The following is a 14930-nucleotide window of genomic DNA, read 5'->3' as shown; positions in this document are numbered from 1 at the left end:
ATATATATATATATATATATATATATATATATATATATATATATATAGAAAAAAATATATTCACACACATGCAAACAAGTACAAAGCCTTGATTTAAAACTTTTCTAAAAACTAAAAATACTTTATATTTTTAATCATTCTAAAATTTAACAGACACAAATACAAAAAATATTTTCAGTGACCCACTGAATTGTATTTATAAATATAAATCATTCCAAAATTTGGGAGCAACACACAAAAAAATACTGCAAACAGAAAACAAAAAAGTAGCATACTAATGATAATACATAATAATACAGCTTGATATCTATCTGGTACCTACAGTGTACTTACAGTGTATGCACCTGGTACTTCTCTGATAAGAACTTAAATACTAGGCAAGTAAAATACTTGTTAAAGTTTGCTTAAGGGGGAATCACCATGTACTTACCAAGTACGTATCTATTTATCTGTTACATACCGTTACCAGTACCATAATTATTTGGTATGTATATATTCTTTACCAGAAACATAATTGGTACTTATCTGGTATTTATCAAGCATCTACAGGGACCAGACTGCATTATAAAGTGGTTTGGTAATCTGTACTAGTAAGTTTAAATTTAATACTTACTTAGGTACATAATGAATATATAGCTGGTACTTATATACCCTGTAAATACCAGGTACATACTTGTAAGTATCAAATAAACACTGTGTACATGGGCTGTATTATGTATTGCTATACAAAAAAAAAAAATTCTCGTGGAAGGTTTTACAAAGAGGCAGTACAAAAGGTGCATCCTGAATGACTGAGAATCTGCACAAGAGCTGAGAAATTAAGCTGTAAAAATGTGTTTATCACAGTTTTTACAGCGTGACATCGACTGTAGACCCTATAGTCTATGTTAAAGTTTAAAAAGCTCTGAGTCATAAAAATATGGGGTTTTTTATTGTTTGTTTTTTTAAATAGAAAAACAGCTTTGCAGTAAATTAAACATCCATCCATCCATTATTATTACCCCTTATTTTCTCTTTTCAGGTCACGGGGGTCACTGGTGCCCATATACAGGTGGGGGACACCTTGGACAGGTTGCAAATCCATCACAGGGCCACGGGGAGACAAACAACCATTCACTCTCACACCTAGGGACAATTTAGAGTTACCAATCAGCCTAACATGCATGTTTTTGGTCTGTGGGAGGAAACTGGAGTACCCTGAGAAAACCCCACCCAGAAAGTTCCCCAATGACCTTCTTGCTGAGAGGCAACAGCTCTACCAACTGAGCCATGATGCAGCCCTAAATTTAACACAATAATTAATTAAACCAACGACACACACTGTCATGTTGGATTAAAGTGATATCCTGCTGCTTAACCTGATGAGGTGTTTCCTTTTTTATTCTGATTAAAAAAAAGACGGTTTATGACTGAATACTGTAGTTATTACCCTCAGAAATGTTCCTGTGATAGGACGTGCTGTGTACCTCGCCTGCTGGATGGCCTCCACCCATTCGTCACACTCACTCTCCTCATCTGTCCGCAGCTCCAGAGGTTTTTGTCCATCGTGACCAAACACAATCAGGAAGTAGTGCTAGAAGAAAAGATAAAAAAAAGAAAACAAAACTGTGAAAATTAAATTAAACACTGATGTGAAATAAGTCACAGTTTTATTGTTGTGTGCTGCTGGTAGGTGGAAGGGCGGTACTAACCTAAAAATGTCTGAAACTCTGGCAATTTTATAGATATTGAGCTAGATTTGGTTTTATGGTAGCTCTGACAAACCCTCAACACAACTGTATTTAAGGCACTCGTGAGATTCTTGCAAAATCATATGAGATATGCCATAAAGTTATTGACAAGGTTTGACCAAAATGGCATGCCCCCCTCCCAGCAATGGCTGAGATTAGTTTAAAACTCTGGTGTGAAGTCTGTGTCCGTTCAAAAAAAATGAAAGGCACTTTATTTCAAGAAATGTTTTTGGTTCTTGTGTTAGTAATTTTGTTATTGTATGGCTATACAGGGAAAAACATCCATCCATCCATCCATTATCTTTACCCGCTTATTCCATTTTGGGTCACGGGGGTCGCCGGTGCCCATGTCCAGCAATCACTGCGTGAGGGGTGGGGTACACCCTGGACGGGTCGCAAGTCCATCACAGGGCTACATAGAGACAAACGAGACAAACAACCATTCACTCTCTCACTCACACCTAGGGACAATTTAGAGTTACCAATCAGCCTAACATGCATGTTTTTGGTCTGTGGGAGGAAACCGGAGTACCCAGAGAAAACCCACGCATGCACGGAGAGAACATGCAAACTCCACCCAGAAAGGCCCCTGGACCGGGGTTTGAACCAAGGACCTGCTCGCTGAGAGGCAGCAGCTCTACCAGTTGCGCCACTGTGCTGCAGGGACAAACATATTATTGTATTTTATATTTTGCTCCTGTTAATCCAACTTAAAATTCCACACCCCGCACCAAAGGCAGGCAGAGTAACGCAGTGTGATGGGGGGTTGGTGGATCGAGTCATCTGCTCGCTGAAATGAAACCTGTCTGTGATTCTCTCCTCCATCAGCCTTTTATCATCACCATCAATTAGCCTGCTCCCTGTTAGGCTCCTCCCCCTCTATCGTGTTTCTGTCTCTCTTATTATCCTCATGATTTTCCATCCAAATCTATCTTTAAAACTCTCTCCCACACGCAGGCGCATGTCGACACAAGCGACTGCAGATACAGTGGAGCTCACACAAACCAAAAGCATTATGTGAAGTGATGGAAGCTTTTATTCAAATGGTCATGTCCCGGAGCAAACAGGCTTCCAAAAGAGCTGCTATTCTTAGTCAAGGAAACCAGAGAAGACTGAACTCTGCACGGTTTTTCTGTCCTCCTCTTCTCACTTTTTTATCCATCTAAACATCTCCTCCTCCCTCTCTCTGTGCATTTCACCTCTCTTCCCACTCCGCCTCCTCGGCCTCACTCAACAAGCGTCCTCACTTCTTTTTTTGTCAAAGCCCACTCCTCCTCCTCTATCTCTATAGCTCTTCATCCTTTCATCCTTTTGTGTCTCCCTCAGTGAGGATTCAGTGAACCAAAGGGAGTTTGGAGGAGAGATGTTTTGCCCCGTAGGTTGATGGATGGGCTTTAGCTCCTGCAGTGGAGATGGGCTGGGAGATGAGGACAGATTATTGGAACACACTTACGTACAAACTCGGAGACCCTCCTCCATCTCCATCGTTGTATCCGTGCTTATTATGTATCTGTCATTTTAATTCCCTGCATGGCCGTATTTGACAACATCAACACTAATCGGAGCTCCAACAGCCTTTGACAGGGAGAGGGAACAGAAAGACGAGACAGTAGTCACACAAAATATTTCTTAACCAACTACATATTTCTAAATTGAAGGTAACATTTCCATGGCAACGCAATGTTTGATGCTTCAGCTGCTTCTGTTTTCTGTTTTTATTTTTTGGTTTAAAGCTTTTATATTCTGAAAATTTTAAGCATGATGAATATATATATATATATATATATATGCATGTCTTAGTTGTGCAAAAACCTAATCTGGTTGCATATTATCTGTAATATATAAAACTTTTTATAAATGTTGACCATGTACATTTAGTTAGGTGAAAATGATCAGAATTATTTCTAGATTTTTTTCTATGTATACCTTGATTTTCTGATCACACATTTATGTGTGTAACTTTAAAAACAATGTGATCAACTCTTGTTTTTATATATTTTACAAGGTTGAACATGTGGAAAGACTGTCAGCTTGCTTGGTAAAATTGTTGACAATTATTATATAACTCGGTTGATCCTGGAAGTTTCTTTTCTTCACTCCTACTGACACTTTGCTGCAGCAGTGATCTCACAGCCTCAAGGCAATTAAAGTTTAATATCACAGCACCCCTAACTGGAGTTTCTGCATCGCATGGACCATTATAATGTTAAACCCAGTAAAACAGTATGTGGGCTCATTAGGAGAAGCAGAAACGGTTGTTCATGAGCAGGTACAAGAGCACTGCAACATAGATGGGCTGTAAACACTTGTCTTCTCAACTCTACAGTAAAGTCCAGAACAACCGGCTTGTTTTCCAATCAGCTCAAAAACATCATGTCTTCCCCCTAGATCTTTACTGTACTTTAAAAAAATCACAGACAACTAAAGACATTCAGTGTGAATGCTAAGAGTTAAATGACTTCACTGACATTTGGTGTAGAAGCTGAAACTGAGTTGTTAAAGCTAAACGAAGCTGAAAACTATCTAAAAGCAGCAAAACACGGTTCAAAGTAGCAAACCAGTAGCTAAAAACTAAATGTAAACAAAAAGTTGGTTAAAAGCCAAACATTTCTAAACAGTAGCTAACAGCAACCAACATGTTAATACAGTAAAATGCTAGCTAAAAGCTAAAACTAGCATAAAAAGTCGCAAATTGAGCAAGTATGCAGAATCAGAGTACTAAAAGAACATTTTAAAGAACTTAAAGATTTATTAATGTATTTCTATGGAGAAATGCTTGTAATTAAAATAGCACAAAGTTTGCATAGGTAGTAAAAAAAATACAGAAAAAAGAAAATCAGCAAAACAATTGCTAAAGAAGGAATGTGAAAGAAACTATTTTACAGTTTCTACTTCTCATGTCCTAAAACAACCCATTTAGCACTCAAAAAAATCCCCCCACCCCCCCACCCCCAATCTATGAAACAGTTGTCACATGAAAAAAGTGTGCAACATGACAGTGTGTTGTAGCACCATGGACAGAGGCACACGCACAACGAAGGGCAGCAAATGGTATTATTCAGAAGCAACTTTGTATTAAACGTTGTAAACTCCCTGAAGTGACAGCAAAAATAATTTTTTTTTTTTTGAATAACAACTTTTTTAAAATTGCCCAACAAAAACGTGTCATCTACAATCAAACTCAAGATGGCTTCCATAGCTGAGTCATCTAAAATGGCTAATATCGTTGTCCCTTCGCAAAATAAAAACGTCTTAGTTTAAAACTCTGGCAAGAAAGGCAAAGTGCAATACATATTTTTTTCAAAGAATGCAAAGCCTTTAATTATGTTCTTATTCCAAATATATAATGCCTACAGAAGATCTAAAATACATTTCTGTAATAAAGGTTCAAACGCAGATAGAACGACAGGATGTGTGTTGGGAACCACAAATGATCAGAGACTAAAATAGCCAGTGATGATGCAACAGTGCCGTCTGCTTTGGTATCTACGCTGATCAGATACCAAACGGCTCTGCACAGAAACACAGATGGACCTTGTTTTGTTCCCTGACTCTCACTCTGCAGCCTCTGAAAGCAAGAAGCATTTGACTGCGCTGATGGCACTCGTTTGAATAAACAGAGGCATGAGTGCCGACTGTTAAATCTCCGATCAACATTACAGCTAAATGTGCATGCATAACTGAAAGGCTCTTTAAATAACAATAATAATTATGTCACTGAGCATTTACAGGACATTCAGGAGCAAGTGGCTTCTTTGAATACAATATGTGTGTTTAATTATGCATACCTAATACTTTTAACAATATGGAAGTTATTCATAGTCAAGAACTGTACTGGGGGATAAACCTAATCCTCATTATCAATAATATTTTCAAACTGCTTTTAACTCCGTCATATTTATATATTTTTTTATCCTGACAAACCAGGAACTGGTAAAATAACAAATAAAAACACCTGAAGTTTTGACCTCAACAGTAAGGAAAGGATGTGGGCATCTCCCACTAAAATAAAAGTTTCCCAAAACCACAAAACCAAATAAAATTTTGAAATAAAGACAACACGATTAATAAAGTGTTGATAAATACAGGAGGAAGACAAACCTGTTTGTTATATTATAACATAAAACAATTATGATAAGATTTTTTTTATATTTTTACATGTTAGATCAAAGTAAAAGCAATAATACAACATCATATGCTTGTTAATAGCTCATTAAACAAAATGTAAACACTGAACTAAGAACGTCTTCTCATAAATATTAAAAAGCTTATGTTCAGGTGGATTTCAGAGAAATATCACACCATGTTGCTGAAAACTAAAACTCATAAGAAGCTAACACACCTGAATATGACCAACATGAACAACTTGTTTTGTATTATTGGTGTCATTCTGTCACAGACATTTCATTCACATATTTAAAAATGAAAATGACTCCAGAGCTGCAGGTTGCACACTCCTGCTTTAAATGAAACAGTCACTGCAAATCAACAGTTTGTTCTCAGTGATCAACTTTAGCTTTTAGCTACTAAAACCTTCAGAACATGAATGCTCCTAATCAATACCTAATGAATCTTTTGATGATATAAAACAATCACTAAATATTTTCCTTGTTGAATGCTCATGAGGCTTTATACCTCTGTGTTGGACAGTGCTCTTCTACAACATCATTAAAACAAATTAGGGAACATGTTTTGGAAAAATGGTGTAATCCTTCAGTTAAGCTCCCTGGGATTGTAGAATAAGTGCTAAGCAGCACTGAAGCTCATAATTGTCTCATTTGTTACAGTATTCTAGAATTTGTCAGACCTTTAAGAAAGGAATAGCATAAGTTGAGGTTGGTGACAAAAAAGTAAAAACAAAGATATTTCTTAATGAAAATGGTTGTGTAGTTTGTAGAGAGCTGTGCTGGACTGAATCTAATAGAATGACCAGTGATTTATTGCAGTCCAAGCAGTCCTTTGTGTTATTGCACTCACTGATATTGCAATGACAGTAAAATTTTGATTTGTTGTGCAACACTAGTAAAAGTGCTTATTTTTTCATTGAATTAAAAATCCAATTATGACATCAAAAGGATAATTGACCTACAACTGTCTGTCTGGTCTAGTCTGTGGTATTCTCTTTGCGTGCTTCAATAGAATATTTACACAAGAATTATAAAGGTAAAATATAATAAAATAAAAATAAGAAAATAAGTTAAAATACAACAGCAAAACAACCTGAAACTGTTCATGCAGGCAAATAAATGTGACTCAATTTCACAACATTGGGGATGAAAAAATCTTACAAGTATTTTGTTATGTGCTTACAGTTTATATCTGAGAGGCTTCGGAGTAAGATTAGACTTAACTTTTCTACATAGATCCACACGTGTTGATTAAAATAACATAAAGCAATTAAAAAGTTGTTATGACACAATGAAAGGTGAGTCAACACCTGTGCCCTGCTGCAGAGAAACAGAGAACACATCTGCAGAGTGCTAATTACCTTTACAGGGGAAATCAAAAGGTGGCCAGAGCACACATGTGGATGGGACATTTAAAAAAACTAACATATTTCAAACACAGAGTTTCCTGAATGTTTATGTGGATGACTGAAAATATGGGACACCTCAGGGCTGTGTCCTCAGTCCAATTCAATTGAATTCAGTTTATTCATATAGCGCCAAGTCACAGCAGAAGTCATCTCAGGACACTGAACAGAAACATTCATAAATAAAAATAATAATTTAACACTATTTATGGTATGGTATGGTATGGTATGGTATGGTATGGTATGGTATGGTATGGTATGGTATGGTATGGTATGGTATAAAGTTTATTCATTTAAAAAAAAAAAACAATTCCGTAAACTATATTAAAAAAAAACAAGAGATTTAAAATGAAAGGCAGCAGAAAGAAGAAAAAAATCTTATTATATCTGCCCCTTTTTTCAGACAATTAGTTCAATCATAATAACAAAACGAATAACTTTCTAATTTTTCTAACTCTGGGGAGCAGACTGCTTTGAAATTAACTCCATCACATAATTATCATCTTGATCAAGCATGAAGGCAACAGTGGAAAGGAAAGACTCCCTCATGAGGAAGAAACCTTTAGCAGAACCTGACTCAGGACAAGTGGCCAGCTTCAACCAGCTGGGTTTGAGAGGAATAGGAAGGAGGAACAGATACATAATGGCAGGTCAAGAATCACGTTAAGATAGAAATAGTATAAAATGAAAACTATTCAATTTTAACATTCATTTAAGAAAATTGCGTAAATTTGTCCTCTAGTAGTCTAAGCTTAATTCAGCATAACAAGCCAATTCTAATTATAGGATTTATCAAAAAGGAAAGCCTTAAGCGCAGTCTTAAAACTGGATAATGTGTCAGCCTGTACTCTCTATTTACACATGACTGTAACACCAAGCACAGCTCTCATGTCATCCTCAAGTATGCTGATGACACCACCATCCTGGGCCTCATCACCAACAACGATGAGAGTGCCTACAGAGATGAGGTGAAACAACTGACCAGCTGGTGTCAGCAAAAAAACTCTCGATAAATGTCAGCGAAATGACGGAGATGATGGTGGACTTTAGGAAACAGTGTGGAGGCCAGCACTCCACCATCTACATAAACAACACTAAGGTGGAGCAGGTCAGCAGCTTCATTTTCCTCTGCATTCACGTTATTGAGGATCTGTCCTGGACTTTATATACAGACACTGTGGTCAAGAAAGCATGACAAGACTTGAGTCAGAGTCAGAGATATTTCATTGTCATTCGCACCTCATGTGGTACATGTGGTGGAGCAAAATTATGTACACAGGGTCCCAGTTACATCCAACAATAAAATGTAAAAGAAAAACATTGATAACATCTAAGATATGAACTAAGAAAAACATCAACTAAATATACACTAAGCACTAATATCATAAAAACATTACATTGAACATCAGCACAAACATGAGCATGAGTTTGTGTAAGCAGCTGAGCACGCATGAACACATCAACATTGAAACAGATCAGCAGCAACATGATGTGAGTTTTTCACAGTGATTATTCTGGTTAGAGATTCATGAGTCTAACTGTCTCAGGGTAGAAACTGTTCCTCAGTCTAGTGGTTTTACACTTAATGCTCCTCAACCTCCTTCCTGAGGGGAGTGGGACAAAAAGTGTGTGTGCTGGGTGAGTGGGGTCCTTCATGATGCAGGTGGCCCTCTTCCTGCATCTGGAGGTGTAGTTGTCTGTGATGGAGGGGAGACTGACTCCAACAGACTTCTGTGCAGCCTTCACCACTCTCTGCAAAGCTTTTCTTTCTGCAGCTGTGCAGCCTCCATGCCACACGTTGATGCTGGAGCACAGGATGCTCTCCACTGCACACCTGTAGAAGGAGGTGAGGACTGATCTTCCCAGACCAGCTCGCCTCAGCCGTCTGAGGAAGTAGAGTCTCTGATGAGCTTTCTTGATCAGGCTGGTGGTGTTGTTGTTCCAGCTGAGATTGTCATTCATGTGTACACCCAAGTGCTTGTAGCTGGAGACCACTTCCATCGCAGATCCTCTTATGTTCAGGTGGGTGTATGTGTGTTTGCTCCTTCTGAAGTCCACAATCATCTCCTTTGTCTTCTTCACGTTGATGTGAAGGTTATTCTCTTTGCACCAGTTCTCCAGGTGTTCCACCTCTTGTCTGTAGCTGGACTCATCATTGTTTGTGATGCATCCCACCACCGCTGTATCATCTGCAAACTTTACAATGTGACAGCCTGGATGGGTAGCTGCACAATCATACGTGAGCAGAGTAAACAGGAGGGGGCTCAACACACATCCCTGAGGAGAGCCAATGTTGAGGGTTATGGTGGAGGAGGAGAAGTTGTGGATCCTCACTGACTGTGGTCTGTTTGTTAAGAAATCTAGTACCCAGTTGCAAATGGAGGGGCTTAGTCCTAGTGTGAATAGTTTGCCCATCAGGGTTTGGGGGATCATGGTGTTGAAGGCGGATGTGAAGTCCACAAAGAGCATATGGACGTAAGAGTTTTTCTGCTCCAGGTGGTTGAGCGCAGTGTGGACCACAGAGGAGATGGTGTCCTCTGTTGATCGGTTCTCACGGTATGCATACTGATGAGGGTCCTCGTTGGTGTTGATGGTTGTTTTGATGTGAGTCATGACCAGTTTTTCGAAGCATTTAGTGACTATCGGGGTGAGGGACACTGGCCGATAGTCATTCAGATCAGTCACTGTAGAGCTTTTTGGGACTGGAATGATGGTGGCAGTCTTCAAGCAGGTGGGAACTGTCTCCAGGGTAAGTGAGGTGTTAAAAATGTCTGCCAGCACCTCGCAGAGCTGATCAGCACATTCTTTCAACACTTTTCTGGGGATGTTGTCTGGGCCAGTTGCCTTGTACGGATTAACCCTCCTGACTTCTTAAGAAGACTAAAGAAGCTTGGTACGAACACCCGCATCCTCACAAACTTTTATAGGTGTATCATTGAGAGCCTGCTGACAGGCTGCATCACACTGTGGTACGGGAACTGCACCAGTCAGAGCCGGAAAGCACTACAGAGGGTGTTGCAAACAGTAGAGGACATCCCTGGTAGCAGTCTCCACACCATCCAGGACATCTACCACAGCCGATGTTTGCGTAACATCATTAAGGACCACACCCATCCAGCACAAGGACTCTTCCATCTACTACCCTCAGGCAGACGATACAGGAGTCTGCTATCACACACAAAAAGACTAAAGGACACATAATATCCACAAGCTGTCAGATTACTGAACTCTTAACAAAAATACTGAACAATTGGCAATAACATTGCACTAAGCCACATCTGTGACACCTAATATGTTTATTGCTGCTGCACTATGTGACTGTATCGTGTATGTACCATCATAATTCAATTAGTCTCATTGTTACTCACTACCTGTGCAATAACCTGTCACACAACCTGTGTAGTTTATGTTAGTTGTGTGCAATATGCAGTATATGTGCATTTAAGCTTATTTTACTATCTGTGAAAAACTTCATACAAATTCATCCTATTTGCACCATTGAATTCTACTATCTTGTTGTTTATTACTTTTCTTTTGGCTCTTGTAAATATTATATTTCTTTTTCACGTTTGATACTTTATTTTGTACCCTTATTGCATGATTTAGCATTTCTTGTTTGCTTTTTGTTTTTAGTGAGTCAAATCAGTTTTTCTCATCCTGAACATTTCATTGTACAGTTGACCTTGTGTTAACCTGCATATGACAAATAAACAACATGACATTTATTCTTTACACCTAAACAAATGTATGAAATTATTTTTAAAACACCTCAAACTTGTCCTGTCCTTAGATATTGTAAAGAAACTCAACGTACCACATTACTGGCTCCATTTTCATAAAGAATATCTATTAGAAACATTAGAAAAAAAAGAGGCACAAAAAAAAATCTGTGAGAAACCAACGATTGGTGTTGATAACACTGAGAGTTGTTAATATTAACAAGCCAGCATTTTAATGTTGTGCAAGCTCAAAAGTTTGCCTGTGAAACAATAACGCTCATTACTGAGGAGAGATAACCGAGAGATAAGCAGCAGGAAAACATTTGGATTCACTTTTCCACCAATCAGAACTCTAAACCTGAACAATCCAGCTCCTTCCTCTGCATGCCCCTCTGAGTTCTCAGCTCCTGTTGTGCCCCCACCGGAGCAATAATGTGCTGAATGAAGTCTTATCAAACGCTCCAAGGACAAGAGCAAAACAACCAAGCTACTAAAACATAATGAAAACATTGCAGAGGCAGCAATACACATTTGACTTTATGTCCTGCACAGTCTTCCATCGTGCTGTATTGCCATAAAGAATGATGCAGTGGGGAGATTTGAAGCATCTTTTGACGTGAAGAAACAGCTGGTTGTTATAGAAATTGCTGATTTGGTCCTTGCAGGACAGATTTCCATACAGCAGCTTTGAGTTTAAAAACAAGGCTGCATACATTGTAGGTGAACATTAAAAACTGGCACAATGACCGTTACAAAACCCTCGAAAGGCTCATGTTTCAAAAATGCACATCAGTGTTTGAATACTAAGAAAGTTGTGAAGTACAGTATGTGTGCAGTTCCTATTTGTGCTCTACTGTCCAGAGGCATGCAGGTTTGGCATCCATGCTTGTCTGTTCCTCTGCTCATTTGTTAATGGAATGGGAGTATTTTTCTGCCTCCTGTTGGGCGCCGGACATTAAAAGAAGGAACTGGGAATAAACTGATAAATGTTTGTTACACACATACATACATACATATACACACACACAAAACATAACAACCAAAGTGCCATTATTGTATTTTTGGAAATCTTGTCTGAAGCCTCCTTTGGTTGCCATGCAACCATATGGAAAAGAGACCAGAAATAGTCTCATACATATTGTGGAGCCTCTAAAAGTGTGATTTGGCATTTTCACACATTTTAAGTGTATTTGAGGGTCAAAGAAATAATACATTTGGTTGTGGGTTCGTTTAAAGACAGTACAGACTAGTGTGAAGTTATTAGTGAAGAGTCACACTCTACTGATGTTTCACATAACACTGTTTGAGAATGAAACTGAAAATCCTCTGGCTAAATTAACAGTTATCACCTGAACTTACCTGAGAAAGCCTCCCTTTGGTAGAATACTGCAGTAAAAATTAATCACTTTCAGCTTCCTGTGTCAGCTTAAATTATGTTAAGCAGCTTCCCACAACCACTAGAGATTGTTTCCAGGAAGCCATTTATCAGACACAAAATCTAAGGATGGTTTCAAAGGTTTACAACATATTTTTACACATTAATTAAACCATGCAGAGTGCAAAACCTTTACTCCACCGAGTATTATTCAGATGTGCTAAAGAAAACCTAAATAGTGGTCCCGACTTTAACATGATCCATACAAGAGGGTAAAATAGCGTGTTAGATTGTAGACTTGTTGACATAATGTTGCAGCTGGAGTGTGACAGCGCTTTAAAGGTAGCACCGCAAAGTTTGAGAAAGCTAATTCTTTTGGCTGGGACAATTTAGGTTATGACCTGGCAACAAAAAGTTTCTGTGGTATAAAACTCACAGAAATTGTGTAAAACTTTCTGCTCGGCAGCTTTAAGTACCTTAAATTCAGACTAAGTGCTTTGCCTCCTATGTTATTGTCTGCAGTGTGCACCTCCTGTGGAGACAAATGTATTGTACAAGTCCTATCTTCTCTTCCATTATGACCACAGCTAGACAAACAGGGAGACATTTTTTGACCGACTGACTGATGCAAACTCACATTTACTCAGATAGGTGCCATTCTAGCCAACCAGGCTACTCAACGTGCTTTGCAACACATTTACCCATCCGCACACAGTGCCAGGTGAGAGGTGGCACAACATGCATTTTAAACAGCAGCTTTTCTTTGAGAAAGAAGAATGATCACTGCAAGACGCCATCAACAGGTTTACCACGATATTTGGCAATGAGCTCATTAAGAAGCTGTTCACTTTAGTCACACCACAACTTGTTAATTACAGCACCTCGTGATAATTTAGAGATAGCAGTGAACCCAACATTCATGTTTATGGTCTGTGAGAGGAAACCAGGATACCTGGAGAAAACCCACACCTGCACAGGCAGTGAGGAGTGCACAAGTGCCACACACCAAGAGCTTTAATCATCCAGTGGTCCCTTTTTTACAAAAATAATCTGCGACAACTGAATATGCACATCCATACGGTGAAAGATACAAAGTATTATATCATTTTGTGGGGAAAAAAACTAACTGTACATTTGATTTCTAAAGTCATGTTCAAAGTATAAACACAACTTTTAAAGGCAACACATAGATAATGATAAGACAGGTGTCTGAACTGGATATGAGATGCCTTTAAGACGGGGTAAACAAATGGAGCTCCCCGAAACTTCGAAATACTGCGATTACTATTGGAGCAGGTTTCAGTCGTCTGTAAACTGTTTGCTTTATTTTTCTGTACATCTGTTTTTCAAAAGTCATAACAGGGACAATCAGCTGATCTTTCTAAAGAGATCATCATACCAACATCCTTCTATAGATGTCAATCAGTCTCTAGTACTGGCATATAAAGTGAAAACTCTTTATTTGTTGGGGTAAAGATAAGAAACGAAGCGCTGGAACAGAGACACAACAGAAGCACAGTAATATAAAGTTTAGACTGAACCAGACCAGACATTTTCTCAGTTTCTAATGTTTATACATCACTAAGCTATTTATTTCCTGGCTGTGGTTTCATGTTGTCTACTTTTTTTTAATTATTATTTTATTAACTAATTTAAGTTCAAGAACATTTGACTAACTGGAGGAGAATATGTCAAGAAGCCGACAAAGAATTTTGTTGTAGCGGAAGTGGGTTTTTTTTTTAGGCTAACTGCCACCTCCATAAATTTACTTCATACTTTAATTCTAACAGCAATTCAATTGAGAAAATGGAGGTTTAAAATTTTAACACTAACAAAGCCCATAATGGCTTTAATACTTGATTTTTTTTTAAGTTAAGAGGAAAAAAAGCAACCTTGTGGAGGAAAGCTGATCGGACTCTGGAAATAAATAAAAAAAATCAGTTTTAATTAGTGCAAATCAGTGAAAGCACAAAGCTGTGAGAAAGGTGTGAAGCTTTGAAATGAGAACTAATCTCTCTCTCACACAGACATGCATATAATAGTCAACTATATTCAGATATATCAGGAGCAATACCGACTATTTTAGGTGTCAACCCTTTTATTTCTTTGATTCTTCTTTCTTTGATTTCAAGTCCATGGAGGAACGCAGCCAGTCTTTTTCAAATCTCCAAATTAAAAAAAATAAAAATTAACAAAATTAATACAGATTAATTGAGACAGAAATCAGACAGAAAGGTGTGTTCATCCTTTTCAAACCATTCTTGGAAGTAGTGTTTAAATAATACTAGAAAGAAAATTCTCATAATTTATCTTGTTTTAGTTCAGTATTTAACTGAAAACAGATTAATCCATGTGGCTATTTGTTTATTTTTTTTTATTTTTTTTTTAAATGTCTGATTATTTCACCAAACATATACAGTAATGGCATAAAATACATGAAGCACCATCATAACACAACCTATTATTTGAGAATCCAACATGACGTCATGGTTTTGTTATTCCTTAAGCGGATCTGTCCGTCTGTCCATCCATCATTTGCTGCCACGTAATATCGATTTCCTGCAGCTCAAAGT

The 14930-nt window shown here is 38.0% G+C and overlaps 1 protein-coding gene across 1 annotated transcript in view; it reads right to left on the bottom strand.

Annotated features, from left to right (window-relative positions):
• The window catches only part of rasgrf2b (Ras protein-specific guanine nucleotide-releasing factor 2b), a 55302-nt gene that overhangs the window by 31490 nt on the left and 8882 nt on the right, over positions 1-14930 (bottom strand). The window contains exon 2 of the mRNA XM_037680295.1: positions 1467-1573. Coding sequence (XP_037536223.1) covers positions 1467-1573 — 107 coding nt within the window. The remainder of the gene's footprint in view (positions 1-1466; positions 1574-14930) is intronic.

The sequence above is a fragment of the Nematolebias whitei genome, chromosome 8, assembly GCF_014905685.2.
Source record: "Nematolebias whitei isolate Nwh7 chromosome 8, NemWhi1, whole genome shotgun sequence".
Taxonomy (NCBI): Eukaryota; Metazoa; Chordata; class Actinopteri; order Cyprinodontiformes; family Rivulidae; genus Nematolebias; species Nematolebias whitei.
This window is presented reverse-complemented; position numbering and strand designations above follow the sequence as displayed.